This window comes from Lithobates pipiens, unplaced genomic scaffold, assembly GCF_037356315.1.
Source record: "Lithobates pipiens isolate NorthernLeopardFrog02 unplaced genomic scaffold, aLitPip1_a1.2 Scaffold_8, whole genome shotgun sequence".
Classification (NCBI taxonomy): domain Eukaryota; kingdom Metazoa; phylum Chordata; class Amphibia; order Anura; family Ranidae; genus Lithobates; species Lithobates pipiens.
The window spans coordinates 600910585-600932815 of record NW_027507903.1 but is presented as its reverse complement, the minus strand read 5'-3'; the positions used below and the strand labels follow the sequence as shown (position 1 = coordinate 600932815).

Sequence of the window (22231 nt, the reverse complement as noted above, 5' to 3'; positions counted from 1 at the left end):
CTTAAAGATCAAACACGGAAGCCACCTTGTGGCCAAACTCGGCCCAAGACATTGTAACTGACTTCCAGTTGTACTTTTTTCTCTTATTTTTCTTATTTCAAGGGCTTGCAAAATGTCATGCACACCACCACACATGGTGACCCACTTTAGATGTGCATTTTAGTATGCTCTGTGTTGCATGTAAAAAAATAGCACAGAGTTCCTTTCTTTATGTATATATTTACGCATCGATATTCATAGTTTTAAATGGATTAGCCTAACCCCTGGTGCCTCAAACGCAAGTATTTCACATGCTGATTTTAAAGGAACTCCGTGTACACACGGTAGGATTTTCCGAGGGGAAATGTTCGATGGCAACTTGTTGTCGGTTCCACGTGTGTAGGCACCATTGAACGTTTTTCGTCGGAATTTCCGACAAACAAAATTTGAGATCTGGATCTCAAATTTTCCGACAACAAAACCCTTTGTCAGAAATTCCGACCATGGGTAGGCTCCATTGAATGTTTTCCATCAGAATTTCCGACAATTAAAATTTGAGATATGAATCTGAAATTTTCCGACAACAAAATCCGTTGTCGGAAATTCCAATCGCGTGTACACAATTCCGACGCACAAAGTTCCACGCATGCTCGGAATCAAGCAGAAGAGCCGCACTGGCTATTGAACTTCAAATTTCTCGGCTTGTCATACGTGTTGTATGTTACCGCGTTCTTGACGTTTGGAATTTCCGACAAGATTTGTGTGACCGTGTGTATCCGTCAGAAAAAAAAAACATGGATTTTATTGTCGGAATGTCCGATCGTGTGTACGCGGCATTACTATAAGCCCTTGTACACACGGTGGGACATTCCGACAACAAAATCCATCTGATTTTTTCCGACGGATTTTGTCCGAAACTGGTGTTGCATACACACGGTCGGACAAAGTTGTCGGAAAATCCGATAGTTCGGAACGTTATTACGTTCGTTGGTGACAACGGGACTACGTTCAGGCTAGTAGCCAAAAGCTCTGGTCTTGTAATTTGATCTGAGCATGCGTGGCACTTTGTCCAATCGGAATTCTCTACAAACGATCGGACATCATGTTGTGGGAATATGTTATATCCAGCTCTCAAACTTTGTTGGTCAGACATTCTGATGGAAAAAGTCCAATGGAGCCCACACACGGTCGGATTAACCGACAACACGGTCCGATCAGACATTTTCCGTTGGAATTTACGACTGTGTGTACAAGGGCTTACAGGTGCTCAACCATGGGAGGAAAGATAATCCCAGATGCTCATATCCATGGATCTAATCATTTTCACACGCAACTTCATAGAAGACAACCTTCTTGTATGTTTTGCTCTGCCCTACTTTTGTGTGACTTTTATGTTCTGTATTGAACTGCATGAAGCTTTCCTTTTTCTGTAGTATGCTGACATCTAGTTGTTATTTTGAGCCACTACAACTTCTTTACTAATGTGATTTTGCTATCTTTCTCTATCTTCTCCTCTGGTTTACTGCTAGATAGTGTAGTAGTCCTAGCTAGATTCTTCTCACTTCTTCCATGTTCCCTCAGTATCAGGCAGAGCTCACGAAGTTCATTGTCTTCTTACATGCCAAGAGACTGGAAAAATATGCTCAGTACTGCAATTAGTTGAATTAAAATTGTGTTGAATTCAACTTTTGTGTCTTATTGTAACATTAAAGTGGTTGTAAACCCTTACAAACCACTTTGACCTACACGGTTTAGGAGATATTTACTAAAAGACAGGCACCGCTGTCTACGGCGCATGCGCCATAGACAACGGCGTGCAGGCACACTATTGCTGTTTGCAGCATGCCGCTGCTAGCGGCGATATGCCGTTAGTGGCGGCTCCCGTGGGCATGCGTGGGAGTGATGTCATCGCTGTTCCTGCACTGTGAGTGGCCTTAGCAGCGATACCCAGAAGAAGATAGACGCTCTGTGCTACAGGACACAGCTGTGACATCTCTGGCTCTTGTGTCAGGTAAGTGACACATAATGGGCTACTATGCGATGCATAGTAGCCCATTATGCTTTACCTTTGCAGGGAGACAAAGAAGAAGTAAGCCAATCAGGGTTTATTGCCTCTTTAAGCTGCCTGTGGATGTTGCCAAATCAGCAGGTAAAATTACTGTCCAGACAGACTGGCTCTAAAGAGGTACGCCAATGTATAAAGTGGCATTTGAAACAAAATATTTTCTTTATCATATGCTAAGCTTGAGTTTCCCCCAGTAATGATTAGTGACAGGTTTACTTTATAGCTCAATGTTTTTCTTTTCAATGCTTACATTTTGCAGATATCTTTTGGCCAGCCACATGAACCTTTGTATTCTTGTCCCTTTCAGATTTTCTCCCTGTTGTGATTAGTCAATGTCACTCATTGGATCATTACAATTTGAGTGCAGGGTGCTTGGGTCCATGGTAACCTGAACTCACAGTATGTCCTCATTATGATGTCCATTGTGTTTCAACCTGGTAGATTGAGGCCATCTAGTGGCTTACACCCGAGGGTCCTTAGGGAATTTAGTCAGGTGTTAGCCAGATCATTGTTCCTAATTTTTATGGACAGTTTACTGACTGGAATGGTACCAGCTGATTGGAGAAAAGCCAACGTGGCACCAATATTTAAAAAAATGCTGAGATATATCCCTGAGAACTACAGACCAGTTAGCCTAACATCAAAAGTATGCAAGCTCTTGGAGGGGATGATAAGGGACTACATACAAGATTTTAGTAATGAATACAGTATCATTAGTAGTAATCAGCATGGAATCATGAAGAATCGTTCAAGCCAGACCAATCTACTAACCTTCTATGAGGAGGTGAGTTGCCATGTAGATAAAGGAAGGCCCTTAGATGTGGTGTATCTGTATTTTGCAAAGGCATTTGATACAGTTCCCCATAAACGTTTACAGAACAAACTAAGATCTGTCAGCATGGACCATAGGGTGAGTACATGAACTGAAAACTGGCTGCAGGGGTGAGTCCAAAGGGTGGTGATAAATGGGGAGTACTTGGAATGTTCTGCTGTGTAAAGTGGGGTTCTGTGCTGGGACCAATCCTGTTTAATCTATTCATGAACGATCTAGAGGATGGGGTAAACAGCTCACTCACAGTATTCCCAGACAATATAAAGCTAAGCCAGGGCAATAACTTCTACGCACAATGTGGAAACATTGCAAGAAGACCTAAACAAAATAATGTGATGGGCAACTACATGGCAAATGAGGTTTAATGTTGAAAAATGTAAAATAATGCATTTAGGTGCTAAAAATATGAATGTAAGCCACTCACTAGGGGGAGAACCTCTGGGGGAATCTAGGATGGAAAAGGACCTGGGGGCCCTAGTAGATGATAGGCTTAGTAATGGCATGCAATGCCAAGCTGCTGCAAGAAAAACAAACAAAATATTGGCATGCATAAAAAAAAGGAATTACCTCCAGAGATAAAACAATAATTCTCCTGCTCTACGAGACTCTGGTCCGGCCGCACCTGGAGTATGCTGTCCAGTTCTGGGCACCAGTCCTCAGGAAGGATGTACTGGAAATGGCGCGAGTACAAAGAAGGGCAACTAAGCTAATAAAGGATCTGGAGGATATTAGTTATGAGGAAAGGTTGTGAGCACTGAGCTTATTCTCTCTGGAAAAGAGACGCTTGAGAGGGGATATGATTTCAATTTACAAATACCGTACTGGTGACCCCACAATATGGATAAAACTTTTTTGCAGAAGGGAGTTTAACAAGACTCGTGGCCACTCATTAAAATGAGAAGAAAATAGGTTTAACCTTAAACTACGTAGAGGGTTCTTTACTGTAAGAGCGGCAAGGATTTCCCTTCCACAGGCGGTCTCGGAGGGGAGAATTGATAGTTTCCAAAAACTATTAGATAAGCACCTGAACGACTGCAACATACAGGGATATACAAGGTAATACTGACATATAATCACCCACATAGGTTGGACTTGCTTTTTCAACCTCACCTATTATGTAACTACAGTATGTAACCATGTAAAAAAAAAAAAAAAACATCCCGCTGAATACATAGGACACATACATAATTAATATCAAATAAATGTTTTAAATCATCGTCATACAAATATGTATTTGAACTCAAATCTTTATTCTTTTTGTGCAAACACATGGCATGGGCTATCTAGGGGGAGGTTCTGCCAATCACAGCCTGTTTCACGCCCCTCCAGCCTCCAGTGTCTATTGTTTATATGTGCTTCGAATTACAGGGAGGCAACGCCTCCATCAATCAACATACACTATCCCGCCTCCATAGTGTAAAGCTGTTTAGTGGGCATGGAGGAGGAGAAAGGGAGTGGGCTGTGATTAATTCCTGTGTATACACCCACATGTGTGACTCTATAGTCACATGGGCTTCTGAGATAAGAAAAAGGAGGGAATGAACAGTTTAAAAGGGTCCTGAAACTGGAGCATGCTCAGGCTGTGGAAGGGACACAGATAAGGAGGGAAGGACAGTGAACAGCAGAGTCAACCTTTTTTGCAGAATACAGAAAATTAATCCCATAGTGACTTAGTGAGTATTAACAGCATGTACCGACGCTTTTAAATTATGTGGGTTTAAAGTGATTGTAAAGACCTTTTTTTTTCTTTAAATAACAAACATGACATACTTACCTCCACTGTGCAGTTAGTTTGTTTTGCACAGAGTGGCCCCAAACCTGCCCTTCTGGGGTCCCACGGCGCCTCTCGTGGCTCCTCCCCGCATTAACTACCTGAAGGGCCTGGTATGGATTTTGGGGGGTCCCCCATGCAATCTCTTTTTTCTTTTTAAGTTTGAGGTTCCCTTAATATTCATACCAGACCCAAAGGGCCTGGTAATGGACTGGGGGGGGCCATGCCATTTTTTTCAATGGGTTTTATCTATATTGCCGAGACTTGACAATTTATTAGTCACGATCAGTTTTAAATGACTTTTTTCCTTTAGAAATGTCATTTTACTTTGGTACTGTTCTAAACATGGGAAAAATACACCACTTTACAGGCATACTATAGACACCCCCAGGCACAATATTTAAAGGAATATTTGATTTTTATCACCGGCTATTCGCCCGTTCGGGCCAATGCGCCATCAAAGTGCATTGCTGGCTCATGATTGGCCAAGCATGCACTGTGATCCCGCATGCTTGGCCAATCACCGCGCCGGCAGTGAGGAGAGCCATAATTGGCCACAGGCAGGGGTGTTCTCGACGTGTTGACGCTATCACGTGACTTTTGGGCGCTCGATTTAACGCTATTTGATTGATTCTGTTTGTGAGTATGCTTTTAAGATTTAAATAAAACGTTTTTTATACGGATTCACACTATGGGAGTTTCTGTCTATATTCTATGAGCGATCCCATCATTGAAATTCGTGTGGAGAGATGAGATGTTGTTCTGATGTGACGGTCCTCTGAGATTTTTTACCTTACATGCCCAGATCTTTTTAGGATTTGGTAAGCGCTCACTTTTTCTATTAACCAGCACAGTGGTGGTGAAGGAAGTCTATGCTCTGCACTGAGTCTAATTGGAGAGATACCTTCAACTGATGGACTTTCGCACTTATATTCTTTTTCACTCATTTGAGAACGTTTATTGGGCACGTGTGTTTGTGTCTTTAAATTGTTGTTTGCACATTTCCATTTTCAAGCACTTTATAATAAGTGTATGAATTTTTTATGTTTATATATAGTTTATTCTTATTTCAATGAATTTTTATTAATCGTATGAATTTATTTATGTCTATATTTAATTTATTCTTATTTCAATGAATTTTTCTATTATTATTTATTTATTTGACATCAATTGTTTATACTGTGTATGAACTGATTGTGTATATGTATCACGATTAATTTTTCACTATTATTTGTTTTTGTTAGTTGGTGAGTTTTATTGGGTAGCGCGATTGTATTTTTTGTCTAATCTGGCAGTCATGTTCCACCAGCTGCAGCATACTGCCAGAGTGAAGAGGGAGGGGATGATGAGGTCACTGACTTCATGTGGGTGCCTGATAGGAGAGAGGAGGAGAAGGAGGAGGAGGCACATCTCCAACAAGGCAGGATGCCCTCCAGGGGCTAGCTTAGGGGCAGAACACCGACTGAATCACACCGCAGAGCTCCGCCTGTGCAGGGCATTATTCCAAAAGTTCTTTGGTGTGGGCCTTTTTTGAGATGAATGCATCAGATCGCACCGCTGTTATTTGCAACATATGTCTCAAGTGTATCTCGCGTGGCCAAAACATCAGCCGCTTGGGCACCACATGCTTGATCAGACATATGTTGACCTGCCATGCAGCTCGTTGGCAAGCGTACCTTAAAGACCCACATCAAAGAACAAAGCGGAACTCTCTTTACTCTTCATCAGCTGGGATCTCCAACCCCACTAGACCTTCAGTCCTCTCTGAAACCTGCACTGAGAGGAATGAAGGTGTAGAATTAGGTGTGTCACAGCCAAGTACTTGCGGGCACTCTGCTAGAAGTACACCCACGTCCGATTGTAGCAGGCAAATTTCCCTGCCCCAGCTGCTGGACCATCGAAAGAAGTTCTCTCCCAGCCATCCACATGCCCAGCGGTTGAATGCTAGCTTGGCTAAATTTCTAGCACTTCAACTGCTACCTTTTCAGTTGGTAGACTCGGCCCCCTTCTGTGAGTTTGTGCAATGTGCAGTTCCTCAGTGGCAAGTCCCCAAACGCCACTTTTTCTCATGGAAGGCGATTCCTGCTCTCTACCGGGAAAGGTAGAAGGCAATGTCCATGCCTCGCTGGACAGGGCGGTCAGGTGCATATTACCGCTGACTCATGGTCCAGCAGGCATGGACAGGGATGTTACCTATCTTTCACGGCCCATTGGGTCACTCTTCTGGCAGCTGGGAAGGATGCAGGACAAGGTGCAGTAGTGTTGGATGTTGTTCCGCCACCACACCTCCAAAATGCTACTACTGGTTGTGACACTTTGTCATCTGAACCAGCAGTGCTCCGCAGGCGTTCAAGGGGCTATGCAAGTATGCAGGCAAAAAGGTGCCATGCCGTGCTTGCGCTGATTTGTTTGGGGGACAGGAGCCCCATTGGGGCAGATATTTTGTCAGCTCTGCAGGGGCAGGCCGAGAGGTGGTTGATGCCACGCCAGCTTAAGCCAGGAATGGTGGTTTGCGACAATGGCACCAACCTCCTCTCCCCCCTCCGACAGGGACAACTGACCCATGTGCCCTGTGTAGCTCACGTCCTTAACCTGGTGGTGCAGCGGTTCTTGGGCAGGTACCCGGGCTTACAGGATGTCCTGAGTCAGGCCAGGAAAGTCTGTGTGCATTTCTGCCGATCATTTAATGCCAGTGCTCGGCTGGCTGAGCTCCAAAAGGAGTTGAACCTGCCCAAGAACCGCCTTATATGTGACATTCCCACCAGGTGGAACTCAACGTTGGCCATGCTGCAGTGGCTGCACATGCAGCAGAGGGCCATCAATGAGTACCCCTGCGACTACGGCAAAAGGACAGGGTCAGGGGAGCTAGTTTTTTTTTCACCATGCCAGTGGGGCATGATCAGGGATGCATGCACTTTCCTGTCACCATTTGAGGAGGCCACGAGGATGGTGAGCAGTGACAGTGCATGCATCAGTGAAACTGTACCTCTTGTCCACCTGTTGGAGCATACGCTGCGTGGAATAATGGACAGGGCACTTGAGGCAGAACAGAGGCAGGAAGAGGAGGACTTCCTTGCCTCTCAAGGCCCCCTTTATACAGACAGTGTTCCTGCTGTCCCATCCATCACACAGGAAGAGGAGGAGGAGGAGGATTGTGTCAGCATGGAGGTGGAGCCTGGCACTCAGCATCAGCAGCAGCAGCAGCAGCAGCAGTCTTTTAGGGATGATTTACAGTCCCAAGAAACCCATGGACTTGTACGTGGCTGGGAGGAGGTGGCTGCAGACCATGTTGTCCTTAGTGACCCAGAGGACTCTGGACTGAATGCCTCAGCTAACCTACGCTGCATGGCCTCCCTGATCCTGCAAAGCCTGCGGAAGAATCCTCGTATTCTTTGGATCAAGGAGAGGGACCATTACTGGCTGGCCACTCTCCTTGATCCACGGTACAAGGGTAAGGTTGCGGACCTTATCTTGCCATTGCAGAGGAAGCAGAGGATGAGACATCTCCGGGAGGCCTTGCAGAAAGGTCTGTGTAACGTGTTCCCAGAGACTGGGAGGTTACAAACTCCTGGTCATGGACAACGTGTTGCTGAGGCTTTGGTCAGTCACAGAAGGAACAGTGGAGAAAGTGGCCGTCTGACCGATGCTTTCAGACAATTTTTTAGTCCGCAGCCCCAAGGTATGATCGGTTCCAGCAACCATCGTCAGCGTCTGATTTACATGATGCCGGAATACCTAGGGGCAAGGTCAGACCTGGACACCTTTCCCACCGAAAATCCTCTGGCTTACTGGGTCTTGAGGATGGATCACTGGCCAGAGCTTGCACAGTATTCAATTGAGCTACTGGCCTGTCCTGCATCCAGCATTCTTTCGGAAAGGAACCTTCAGTGCTGCTGGAGGCTTTGTATCCGATCACAGGGTGCGCCTGTCCACAGACTCGGTTGATCGACTGACCTTCATAAAGATGAATCAATCTTGGATCACCACCAGCTAGCAAACACCTGAAGCTGATGTAACCGTATAATTTTTTTTTTAAATGCCACATCCCTTGTCTTGTTATGTTGACTGACTATACTCTTCCTCCTCAATGATCCTGCTGATAGCTTGCAAGAACATTTTTGGTTCTGGGTGACGCCACCAGCCCAATTTTTTAGCCTCTGTTTAACAGGGGCATGTAATTACAATTTTTGATGCAATGCTTTGCAGAAGGGCTCATTCCTGCACTCCAACTAGAGTATATGGGAGAGGTTGCAGTGTCGTGGCACCAGCACCAGTGCCCAAGGCCCAATTTTTCAGCCCCTGTTTAATAGGGGTGTGTAATTACAATTTTTGATACAATGCTTTACAGCAGGGCTCATTCCTGCACTCCAACTAGAGTATATGGTAGAGATTGCAGTGTCGTGGCACCAGTGCCTAAGGCCAAATTTTTCAGCATGTAATTACAATTCTTGATATAATATTTCACAGCAGAGCCCTTTCCTCTGCCCACCGAGAGTAACTGTGAGGAATTATAGTGTTGTGGCACCAGCACCCCCACCACAACCACCAAAGGCCCAATTTTTCTACCATTGTTCAACAATGGCATGTAATTACAATTCTTGATATAATCGTTCACAGCAGGGTGCTCCAGCGCCCACCAAGAGTCACTTTGAGGGTTTACAGTTTTGTGGCAACACCAAAACCTTAGGCCCCCATTTCTGCAGAGCATATAGAGCAGGCCCCTACTTTCAAACATCCAACTTACATACGTCTCCTACTTGCAAACGGAAGGAGAAAACAGGAGGTGAGATGAAAAAAGACGGACAGCCAAAATAATTATACAGCGGTGATAATCCTTCCCTATGTTTTCCAAAAAGCTTAAAAATTTATTTTTTGACTTGAGCTACACTTTAAAAATGTACCAGTTCAAAATTACAAACAGATTCTACTTAACACGACAAACCTACACAGTCCCTGTCTTGTTTGCACCGCCTGTATACTGCTGTTCTGAGTATATAGGGCCACACCTTTCCTTTTTTAAATTTAGGTACGGGGTTCCCCTTAATATCCGTACAAGACCCAAAGGGGCTGGTAATGGGCAGGGGGGGCTACCCATGCCATTTTTTCTCAATGATTTTCATCCATATTGCCGGAACCAGACATGACATTAAAACCACAAGCAGTTTTAAATTACTTTTTTTCCCTTAAATGTCATTTTGTGCAGGGACTGTTCTAAACACAGGAAACACGTGCCACTTCACAGGCATACTATAGACGCCCCCCAAGCATGATATTTAAATGAAAACCTTTTTTTTTTTCACTTTAATCGTCATTAAAATCAGTGCTCCCGAAAAAACGTTGGTTTAAAAAAAATTTTTTTGCCATCGACTCATGTCCCCTGGGGCAGAAATTTGCACTTTTTATTTCGAACCTTCGATTCCCATAGACTTCAATGGGGTTCTAAAGTTTGCATGAATTTTCCGTCCGTTCGAAAGTTCTGGTGCGAACCGAACTGGGGGGTGTTCGGCTCATCCCTAATTACCAGTGTGTAGTGGGTCGAACAAGCTCCTTCTGTTTTACCAGTCAACTTTAATATCTGACAATGCTTCTGCAAAGCCAAATAATACTTATTAATCAATAAGTATTAATGAAATGGTGGATGGAATTTAATTGATTACTATTTGTAACAGAACTTTCAATTTCCTTCAATTAAAAAAATAAATAAAATTTATAGAGCATTTGACTCATCAAAAAAAAAAATATACCTGTTTCTGAAAACAATCTATCTCCTAATACATTGTATCTGTTTGTTTCTAAGTCAATGAAGAACATAAGACCGAATTATAAAAATGTAAGGTTTTTATTGTCACTAACAGCCAATCAATAATCAAAATGAAACTACTATTTTTATAGTCCAGGTTAATAAATATAAATATAAACAGTATTGCGATTGGAAAATTGCTCTTTTTTCTGGTATTTAAAAATCACAGAGAGCATTGTTCTGCTTGTTTTGGTCATTGCCAATAACGGAAAAAAGAATCTGATGTTACATTCCAAAAATCCAATAAATAAATATCTATATTAGATCTTAACGGCCTTTTTACATTTTTACACAAAAAGTTTATGCTTTGCGCAAGATGTACATACAAAAAATGCACACAGAATATTCATTCCAGTTCACAGTCTCTCACAACCAAACACCACATGCACCTGTCTTTAATATAAAGAATATAGAAATAAAATAATAATTTACAAATATATATGCTAAATACATGAATACATGGGATAAAGTGACTGAAAAATGGGCAAGATAGGATGGTGTAAGAAGAGGTCAATAGGGAAGAATTGAGAGTAGAGCATTTAGTCAGATATGCGTTTATTTACTCAAAATTGAGCTTTGGATAGAAAATTGTGTTCTTATCGGCTACTTCTTCATCATCTTTACATGAACCCATTGAAGGTAAGTATTTAATCTGTTGATGGTTTGATGGTTTCCTTGTTGAAAAACACTGTTGACGATCAGATAGCAGCTGGCAAATCACACTTTTCTGTGTAAGGTTTCTGTGCTTGTGACCCCCATCTGTGCACTGTCCGTGAAATCAGATCACGTACTGGAGATCTCTGGTCTCTGTATCTTGATCTAAAGAGGAGAGGAGAATGATTTAATGTTGGGTAGTGGCAACAAAGGCCCTTGGAACCACTAGGTAAAAAGGGAGCCTAGACTAAGTGCTTAACATCAACACAGATAAGGTTAAAGAGGAGCCCCAGGCTTCCCCATAAAATACTGTAGCTGCTGACTTTTAATATATGGACACATAAGTGTCCAGCGATCCAGTGATGTCCTCACACATGCCAATTCTTCAATTATCGGGCTCCGGCATCTTTAGTAAAGAAAACAGGAAGTAAAGCCATGCAGCTTCACAGCCTGTTTCCTACTGCACATATGCGAGACAAGCTGCACCTTGTGAATGGTCCTGTAGACCTCTGGGACCTGTGAAGACTGCAGTGGAAAGAGGGGGGCAAAACTTTCATCTTAGATCCTGGCAGAGATCTGAGCCGGAAGTGGGAGCAGGTACAGTACCTATCAAAACCAAGTTCCTACTCCCTCCTCCCTCCAAAAAAGTGCCAAATGTGGCTGTGGAGGGCAGGGTGCAAACAGAGCTTCCCCTCACTTTAAAGTAGCTCCTTTGTGATGGGCTACCATAGCATTAGGTGAAGTGGTTGGGCCTGAACTCCTTCTGGGCTACAGTGAGGTATGCATCACCAACACAAAAAACTTCAGCCATTCAGAAGAGTTGCAACATAATTAAAAGTTAACGCAGAACCAAAACATTTGTATTTTAACCTGAACTAAAATTCTAAGCTAAAAATGGCGGCTACAAACCTTCTAATCTGGGTTACCTCTTGAATTATCAATAATCTATATCTTAAGCTTTCTTGGCGAGTCTGTTTATCAACATTAGTGGGAGGTGAGGAAGGGGTGCTATCATCTAGAGGAAGTGATATAACCATTCCTCACAGGAATTTCCTTATAGGGATTACATTGTTTTGTTTTTTTTGCCAAGAACGAACCATGTAAAAAGGCAGTTCTATCCCACCCAATCCTGTCTCTGCTCTATTATCAGCCATCTGTTGTCCATTTTAATAAATTCAGCTGTCAACAAATGAGAAGGGAGAGCATGGGGCAGGACTTGAAAGAGCCACAATGTTTCATGCAGAGATGATCTGGGTCCCTTCTGCAAATATTAAAGCATAGTCATACACAACTGTAGCTATGAAAAGCCTATAAACTCTGAGCTATACAGCCAGAAGGGCTGAAACCAATAGGTCATAGAGATCCCAATGTACTATACTGTGCCTGCATAGCACCTGAAAGACCGTTTGAAAAAGCCCCAAAACACACCATTTTGCAATTGTGAATCCATGTACTATTTTTAACTTGGAATTTTAGAATTCTTGCATTGGAAAAAATTACATTTTGATTTTGGCCTTTAGAAGAGCAAAAGGATTCAGGAAAAACTTTACTTTTCTATGCCCAAACTATCTCTTCATACCTCCTAACCCTCTCAGATGGGAGAAAATAAATTCTTTTAATATAGAATATTTAGGCAATGGACACAGTCACCCCATATCCTCAATTGCAGGAATAAGTCCCCATTATGGCTTTTTTTCATCATTCGTTTTCATTTATATCAGCATTTAAATCTAACGAATGATGAAGAAAAAGTTTAGCGTAAGTTAAACAACTTTGGAAGTAAATACTACATTTGTTTATACAGAAGTTAAAAAAGGGAACAGCTTAGTAGGAATGAGGGGAAAGAGGGATTTTGTTCCAAATGAGGGACAGTCCCTTCATATGAGAACTATGCCCTCTTGCTCTTCCCATCAGATATATATATGCTTCAACTTAGACCTCAGATTAGTGGACCCTCTACCAAATACAGGAGCTTATAACAGTCATGCCTTGTACACACGGCGGACATTCCGACAACAAAATCCGTCTGTTTTTTTCAGACGGATTTTGTCATAAACTGGTGTTGCATACACACGGTCAGACAAAGTTGTCAGAAAATCCGATCGTTCGGAACGTGATGACATTTGATTGTTATGACGGGACTACATTGAGGCTACTAGCCAATAGCTTTGGTCTCGTAATTTGATCGGAGCATGCGTGACACTTGTCCCATCGGAATTCTCTACAAACGATCGGAAAAGTCTGATCGGATTTTTTTTGTCTGAAAATTTGAGATCCTGCTCTCAATTTTTTTCCACGATTGAATTTTCCAACAATATAATCCAATCGGACATTTCCTGTCGGAATTTCCGACCGCGTGTACAGGTCATCAGTGTTTCAGCTTTTCCATCAGCAGGCCTTGTGGTTCTGTGCATACATAGCCATCTCGGCCATTGAATACAGGGTGTAGTAGACTCTGCTAGATGATTGTTTTGGGTAGGGAGATGGGGTAGACTATTAGATTGGGTCCTCCAATGAAAAGAACACCTCCCTACAACCATTAAAGAAGTTAAGTCTACACGTCAAGAGCTATAGCATCTTCAGCACATCACCAAACTATGTCTAAACGTCAGTTTAGAAAAAAAAATGTCTACAGCTAGCTAGGAAACCTGTAATTACCTCAACTGTTGTGTTTATATTCTCCAGGACTGGTTTAAACCTCTCCCTTGAAGATGAGTAGCTGTTCTTGGATGAGTCTGCAAATGGAAAAAGTAATGCAGAACTAATTATTTACTTATAAAATATAAAAGTGAAATTCTAGGGAAAACTAAATGGAATGGGCAGGGATGAAATCCCTTTTAGTGTAGTTTGTGTACCAACACGGAAGATGTTAGCTCACATTCTGTCTGAGGTGACACCAGGAACTGAGAAATGATTTGAAATAAAAAGGAGTTTGTCCTCCTCCTTCAGGATAATACAGACAGAAGGGAGCTATGAGTCTGTCCTCCTCCTTCAGGATGATACAGACAGAAAGGGGCTATGAGTCTGTCCTCCTCCTGCAGGGTGATACAGACAGAAGGGAGCTATGAGTCTGTCCTTCTCCTGCAGGGTGATACAGACAGAAGAAGCTGAGTCTGTCCTCCTCCTGCAGGGTGATACAGACAGAAGGGGGCTATGAGTCTGTCCTCCTCCTGCAGGGTGATACAGACAGAAGGGGCTGAGTCTGTCCTCCTCCTTCAGGATGATACAGACAGAAGGGGGCTATGAGTCTGTCCTCCTGCAGGGTGATACAGACAGAAGGGAGCTATGAGTCTGTCCTCCTCCTGCAGGGTGATACAGACAGAAGGGAGCTATGAGTCTGTCCTTCTCCTGCAGGGTGATACAGACAGAAGAAGCTGAGTCTGTCCTCCTCCTTCAGGATGATACAGACAGAAGGGGGCTATGAGTCTGTCCTCCTCCTGCAGGATGATACAGACAGAAGGGAGCTATGAGTCTGTCCTCCTCCTGCAGGGTGATACAGACAGAAGGGAGCTATGAGTCTGTCCTCCTCCTGCAGGGTGATACAGACAGAAGGGAGCTATGAGTCTGTCCTCCTCCTGCAGGGTGATACAGACAGAAGGGAGCTATGAGTCTGTCCTCTCCCTGCAGGGTGATACAGACAGAAGGGGACTATGAGTCTGTCCTCCTCCTTCAGGATGATACAGACAGAAGGGGGCTATGAGTCTGTCCTCCTCCTGCAGGATGATACAGACAGAAGGGAGCTATGAGTCTGTCCTCCTCCTGCAGGGTGATACAGACAGAAGGGAGCTATGAGTCTGTCCTCCTCCTGCAGGGTGATACAGACAGAAGGGAGCTATGAGTCTGTCCTCCTCCTGCAGGGTGATACAGACAGAAGGGAGCTATGAGTCTGTCCTCTCCCTGCAGGGTGATACAGACAGAAGGGGGCTATGAGTCTGTCCTCCTCCTGCAGGGCGATACAGACAGAAGGGAGCTATGAGTCTACCCTCCTCCTGCAGGATGATACAGACAGAAGGGAGCTATGAGTCTGTCCTTCTCCTGCAGGGTGATACAGACAGAAGGGGGATATGAGTCTGTCCTTCTCCTGCAGGGTGATACAGACAGAAGGGTGCTATGAGTCTGTCCTCCTCCTGCAGGGTGATACAGACAGAAGGGAGCTATGAGTCTGTCCTTCTCCTGCAGGGTGATACAGACAGAAGGGGGCTATGAGTCTGTCCTCCTCCTGCAGGGTGATACAGATAGAAGGGGGCTATGAGTCTGTCCTCCTCCTGCAGGGTGACACAGACAGAAGAGAATTAGTTTGCAACTACCTACCTCCATCTTTTTCAGACAGGTTGGTGATCCCGCGATCTACATGCCACTGGCTGTCATTTTCTTCACACCAGTTCTCTTCTTGATCGTTAGCAAAAGGAGCTCTGGTAACACAAAATGTTTGAAAAGTTGTGGAGACTGTTTAACAGAAAACTACATACAACACCTTAACTCTGGTCAAGTATCATGATGGTATAGCAAAAATGCAAAAAAAGTTTGTGTTTTTTAATTTCCATAAATGTATATACAGGTTATATATAGTATATATTTTTAAACTAACAAAAAAACGGTAATTTCTCCATTTTCTCCATGCTGCCATCACATACATCACTTTTCAGGATTCTACAGTTCCCTGAGGCACCGTTCACATCAGGGCATTTGCAAACGCAAACCACTCTACCAAACTGAAAAATCGCTTGTTTAGGTGCCATCTCTTTTTATTGGTACCTAAACGTAGGTGCGATTCTACCGCAAATGTGATGCAATCGCAGCAAATCACATGCAGGAGCTGCTTTTGGGTGACAAGCTTCGCGAAATGCTGTTTGCAGAATCACACCCGCGTTTAGGTGCCATTGAAATTGAATAGCACCTGAACAAGCGTGGTGTGATTTGTCAGTTTTGTAGAGCGTTTTGGGGAGAGTGGGCAGAATTGGCGCGATTCTGCTACCGATCGCAAATGCCCAGGTGTGAACGGGACCTTAAGCTATCACTAGTACCTCCTGCTGACCTCAACAGCACCACTGTCTCTTATGATATGGAAGATGCAAGGACCAGGAGATGGATACTTACAGAAGTGTTGATTTCCTTGCAGACTTTAGCATAGGATTTCTCAGGATGGGTTTAGCATTTAGTGGTAATGGCAGGGGGAAGTTAAGTATTTATTGTCTTCTATTACACAAACACCTTCCTTTAGTTAGCTTTGTATAGTAACTCTTTAAATGACAACTATAATTAATAAGGGGGCTACTGAATTGTTGACTGTTCTTCCTCAACAAAAGTTTTTGCTTTAGCTAAATACCAGTTATAGTTATTTTTGCATAATTACATTTGTTCAACTGGGATCAATCGGTTGCCCCCTCATCCCTTTAAACCCGAACTCATAATAATTACACAGGTTCTGAGGCTAATTTAATGCACATAAGGCACTAGCTGAGTTTAGATACCACCTTAATCGGCCACAGAACCTGTGTAAATAATATGTGTTCGGTTTTAACCACTTACGGACCGCCTGCCGCAGTTTGAAGGAGGATATCGTTGTTATGGCAGCAGCTAGCTTACATAACCCCGGTATCCACTTCATCAGGGGGCAGTCCACTACAAGATAAAAGTAGTCTCTGCGGCGGATTCACCGCAAGATCACTTTTATCGGTGGTGGGAGAGGGCCTCCCCCACTCTCGCCGCGATCCGGTGCCCTCCGCCACTTACCGGAGCCGTGGGCAGTGGCAGAGGCAATCGCGTGTTGTCTCCTGTCAGGTATGGAGACGAGTGAGGGGAAGATGGCATCCACCCGTCTCCATACAATTGCTGGGCGAAAGTGATGTCAAAACGTCACTTGCGCCCATAGCTCTTAAAGGGCCATTTTTTTTTTTTTTCATTTTTGTGTAAATATGAGATCTGAGGTCTTTTTGATCCCAGATCTCATATTTAAGAGGTCCTGTCATGCTTTGTTCTATTACAAGGGATGTTTACATTCCTTGTAATAGGAATAAAAGTAACTTTTTTTTTTAAATAACAGTGTAAAAATAAACAATAAAAGGTAAAATAAATTAGAAAGAATTTTTTTTTTTAAACACTCCTTGTTCCCAAACGAGCTTGCGTGCAGAAGCGAACGAATACGCGAGTAGCGCCCTCATATGAAAACGGTGTTCAAACCACACGTGTTCTCGGTAGAGCAAGAGCAATAATTCTAGCCGTAGACCTCCTCTGTAACCTAAAACATGCAACCTGTAGAATTTTTTAAACATCGCCTATGGAGATTTATAAGGGTAAAAGTTTGTCGTCACTCCACGAGCTGGTGCAATTTTGAAGCGTGACATGTTGGGTATCAATTAACATTATCTTTCACAATATAAAAAAAAATTGGGTTAACTTTAATGTTGTCTTATTTTTTAATTCAAAAAGTGTATTTTTACCAAAAAAGTATTGCAACAACTGTCATTTTATTCTCTAGGGTGTTAGAAATAGTTTTTATAATGTTTGGGGTTCTAAGTAATTTTTTAGCAAAACAAAATGTTTTTAACTTGTAAACAACAAATCTCGGAAAAAGGCTTGGTCCTTAAGTGGTTAAAGGGATGAGGTGGCAACCCTACATACCTGGCCTATCCCTATGGAGCTGGAAATCACTGTTATAGACAGCGCTACTACAGTGGTTGCCACTGGGTTTTGGGTCCCCGTGCCTGGTGGCTGCCCCTTTGCTTAGAAGACAGGACGTTGGTCACTCAACATGGGTTTCAGTCAGAAAAAAACTTTGCATTTTCTCAATGAATGCAAAGCATTTTTTGTTTGGACGAAGTGAGGAGACAGGGCGGTGATGCCATAATCTCCAACTCATCCAATCATTCATTGTAAAAAAATGCAAAGAGTTCTCTAAGTATTGCCCGTGCCATTGAGTGTTCACTAAGCAGCATTGCAGCTGCTCGGTATGGGACCCGGAAGCCAGCGACAATCACTGTAATAGTGGTGCAGTGCCTACTACTACAGTGATTTCCAGCTTCCATGGGGATCGGCTAGACTTAGTACATACATACGTACATTAGTCCAAGCCGGAACAATGTAACTATGAATGAATAGCCATACCTGGAATTCAGATTTAGGTAAAATGCATGTAAGGATATTTTTTAGGTTTGTATAGAGTAGGGATTTTGAATCTTGGTTATGTCCCTGTTGAGGACATTCATTCTTTTTTTTGTCCTTGTGACCATTGTCACTAAGGGTTCCTTGACACTGGAGGCCCAGGGGAAGTAAAAATAAGTAACTGAGCCTTGGACAAAGAAAGACATTGGTGGGAAATCAGAGTTAGAGGTGAGGAAAAATCTTCTGAATGGAACAGATGTTCCTATGACAAGTCTCTAAAATGGGCATTCCATTCACTTTAGACATACACATTTCCTGATACAGTTTAAACCTTATCTAAAACAATTTTGCCTATTAAGATACAGCACAAGAACAAAAACAAAACACAGTACTTACAGTAGTTTTTTGTCTTTACCACGTCTGAACAAGAAGTAAACCACAACGATTATGACAAGGAACAGGACAGCTATGGCAGCTCCGACTCCTCCGTACAAACCAATCTTCAGTAGGGGCCCTTTACAGTCGGAGTACATATAGAGGTAGATGTCTGTCTGAGGACAGCTGTGCAAAGACAAAATAGGCCAATGTGATTAAAACAGGAATATTTGCAATCAGTGGTGGGTCAAGGTCGTCAAATGCCCAGGGCAAAGATGCTAAGCTGTGCCCCAGCCCCCTGCCCATGATGTGGGCACCCCGCATCTTCTTCTGCAGTGGGATCCATGATACTAACACTACAGTGCCACTTCTTCCTGTCTGACAGTTGTAAGGTGCACCCCCAATGTGCCAGTACCTGGTGAAAACTGCACCCCTGCATCCCCCTAGGAATGCCACTGGTGCAGACAATGAACCTCACCACTTGATCACTGCTGCTCGGCACAGGCTTCTCTTCTCAGGTAGAGGAGCCCCCAGGCAGCAGAATGGGTCAGTAAAGGATGGAAAGGGTTGACTCTAAACCAAGTTGAATGTAGTACTCTACGGGCTGCTGCCTCACACCCTTCCCTTCAACACATTGAGACACTGCACCCCAGACAGCTGATATTTCACATGTGTTACAAACATAAACTGACTCTGTTGCTAAAATAAATTATCCAAAATGTTAAAGAGAATCTGACACTATCGGAAGTGTCAATTTCCTGGTGCGAATTCATGCAAAAATTTGGACCTGAATCACACCTGAACCCTGAACAGACACTCTCCGGACCCCCAGGCACAAACCTGCAACCGCACATATGTGAACCCGTCCTTAAGATATTGCTGTCTACTAGCAGGAAGGTGGGGGTGCCACTCTGTTTAACCCAACAGCTGTTATCAGCTAATAACTAGACTTGCTTGGATCTCAACCTATTAACTATTAACCCTCTTATACATATTAAGGCATTAAAATAAGTTGCCTTTGTTTTCTAATAAAAAAAACAAAAAACATTTGCTGAAATAATTTATCGATGAAGACTGGGGCAGAACTTTAAACTGAAAACAAAAGTTTTTAGAAGCCAATTTATTCTCCCTATCACTGTTGGTCTGCTCATTGCCATGACCACTTCCAGCATCTATCAGATCCTAAAGACCAAAGCCCAGAAGTGAAATTGAACTCCATTCCACAAGCATGGTGGTTGCATCATAATTGACTCTCACATTAGCGCAAGTGTCATACTGAACCCCCATACCAGAATTCCACTTTAAAGTGATGAAGAGGCAGGTCGGTGATGTCACAATTTCTACCTTATCCAATCAATGAACACTTTTCATTCATTGAGAAAATGGAAAGTATTCTCTGAATGGAGCCCGTGCTAAGTGTTCAGTAAGCAAATGGGCAGGAGCTCGGCAAGAGACCCAGAAGCTAGCAACAATCACTGTAGTAGTAGTGCCAACTAGATTGATTTCCAGCTTCCGATGATCTCACAGGTATGGCACATACATATTATTATTTTTTAAGGTACTTATATAGCGCCGTCAATTTACGCATCACTTTACATATGCATTGTACATTCCCATCGATCCCTACCCTCAAGGAGCTTACAATCAAAGGTCCCTAACTCACATTCATATACTAGGGACAATTTAGACAGAAGCCAATTAACCTACCAGCATGTCTTTGGAGTACATACATTGACCCAAGCTTGACCATACCTAAACGTCAACCTTAAGTTATGCTTACATCAAATTTTAAAGGTCCAAGTCACATCTGCTAGCTCTTAGGCCACAGGAGCATTACCTCAGAAGATACTAGATATAATTGCCTTTATGCCAAGGTAGAGCTGTTAAGGTAGGCATGTGTAACTGCACAAAGAGTTTTTTTATTGCACATGGAGGGTTGAGAGTCTAAAATGAGAAATGTGACCACACCTCATAGATGCGAAAAGAAAAGCACTGAAAAAATACTGAAGTCTGAATATTCTTTGGCCACAGTATCCATTGAAAATCCAATATGTTTCAAGGTTTTTACTGGGTTTACGAAAATGTTAGGCTAAGGTAGATGCAAACATATGAAGGTAAAGACTTCCAATACAAAATTGGCTGGTGAAACCAGCAAATGAACCAGGTTCTGTGCACTACCACAAACTGTATGTCTGATGTACTTACCCTTTCTTGTCTGGATCTGCCTTTGTCTAATATTAACAAGCCCTGATGGAGGATCCCATAGATATGCCAAAGAGTTGGCTTTTAATGAAGACTCTAAACAAATTATTTCTAGACTCGAGTACTTGTCAGATGTTCAATTTTTTTTATTTCTGATGCACTGATTCAAGAGCCTAATGGCGCATACACACGACCGGACTTTTCGACGGACTAGGTCCGATGGTCTTCCTGACGGACTTTAGGAGGAGTTCCGACGGACTTTCCGAATGAACGGACTTGGCCACACACAATCACACCAAAGTCTTATGGATTGGCACGTGATGACATACGGCCGGACTAGAATAAGGAAGTTCATAGTCAGTAGCCAATAGCTGCCCTTGGGTCGGTCTTTGTCCGTTGGACCAGCAAACACACAAATGGATTTCTCAATAGGAACTGAGTCCGGCAGGGTTCCGGCCGAAAAATTTGAGACATGTTCTATTTCTAAAGTCCATCAGATTTTTGGACAGAAAAGGTTCGATGGAGCCCACACACGATTGAATTGTCCGATGGATTCGTTCTGTCGGACCTTTGTTGTCGAAAAGTCCGGTCGTGTGTACGCGGCATAACAGTGGTGATTGTTCACCCAAGAGCTGCCTCTTGAAAGCTCCTGCACAACAATCCACCCTCCAAGGGTGAATTAAATCATAGTATGGAATTCACAGCTATATAACTTATCCTCCAGATGGCATTATGACCATGGCTGTGCCAATCCTACTTCTTTGGACAATTTATGCTACCCCACCCCCGCAAAAAAAAAGGCACACAACTTTGAATTGCTTTCAAGTAAATACTTACAAGCACGCACGACCAGTTTTCTCCTTGATTTGACAAGTGCCTGTGTTACAGCTTATGTATTTGTTAGATAAAGGATCACAGTCAGATATGCAGCTCAGTCCATTGGTGGAAAAGTACGGACTATAAAATTCGTTGGTGCCAGAGGGAAGTGTTTCCATGCAGAGCTCTGTGAAGACAAGGTATACTCAGGCTGCTACTGAGGTAGGAAACATATACAGCGGCAAACTTGAATTGACCTGATGGAATATCTTACCATTGGCGGTTGGGGGGTTCACTCTTGTGATATTCAAACCTTCTTTAGAGATACAGAATCCAGCTATAAGGTAAAATAAGGAAATATAGTAAATAAAAGCACAACTGCAACAATCCTCTTGTGGTTATTTAACATGTTATAAGGCAGCATTTTGCTTATGTGGCTTCCATTTTGAAATCACAAGACCAGTCCATCTGCATGGAAGAGCACTGCAGCCAGGTATAGGAAAGACAAGTCTTATCATTTTTAGATGATGTCTTAAAGTCCTCTGAGAAAGGAAACATCAGAATTAAGATGAGATAATATGTCGAAATTATGGATAACGCACCAGAACACTGTAAGAAAAAAATCTAGAAGCCCTC

At 43.0% G+C, this 22231-nt stretch overlaps 1 protein-coding gene across 1 annotated transcript in view; it reads right to left on the bottom strand.

The window, feature by feature from the left end:
• Positions 1–10467: 10467 nt before the first annotated feature.
• Positions 10468–22231, bottom strand: part of LOC143961281 (uncharacterized) — a 42028-nt gene continuing 30264 nt past the window's right edge. Inside the window, exons 7-12 of the mRNA XM_077470532.1 lie at positions 21870–21932; positions 21617–21782; positions 18599–18763; positions 15413–15513; positions 13760–13836; positions 10468–11266 (exon numbers count right to left, since the gene is read on the bottom strand). Coding sequence (XP_077326658.1) covers positions 11231–11266; positions 13760–13836; positions 15413–15513; positions 18599–18763; positions 21617–21782; positions 21870–21932 — 608 coding nt within the window. The 3' untranslated portion in view covers positions 10468–11230. The remainder of the gene's footprint in view (positions 11267–13759; positions 13837–15412; positions 15514–18598; positions 18764–21616; positions 21783–21869; positions 21933–22231) is intronic.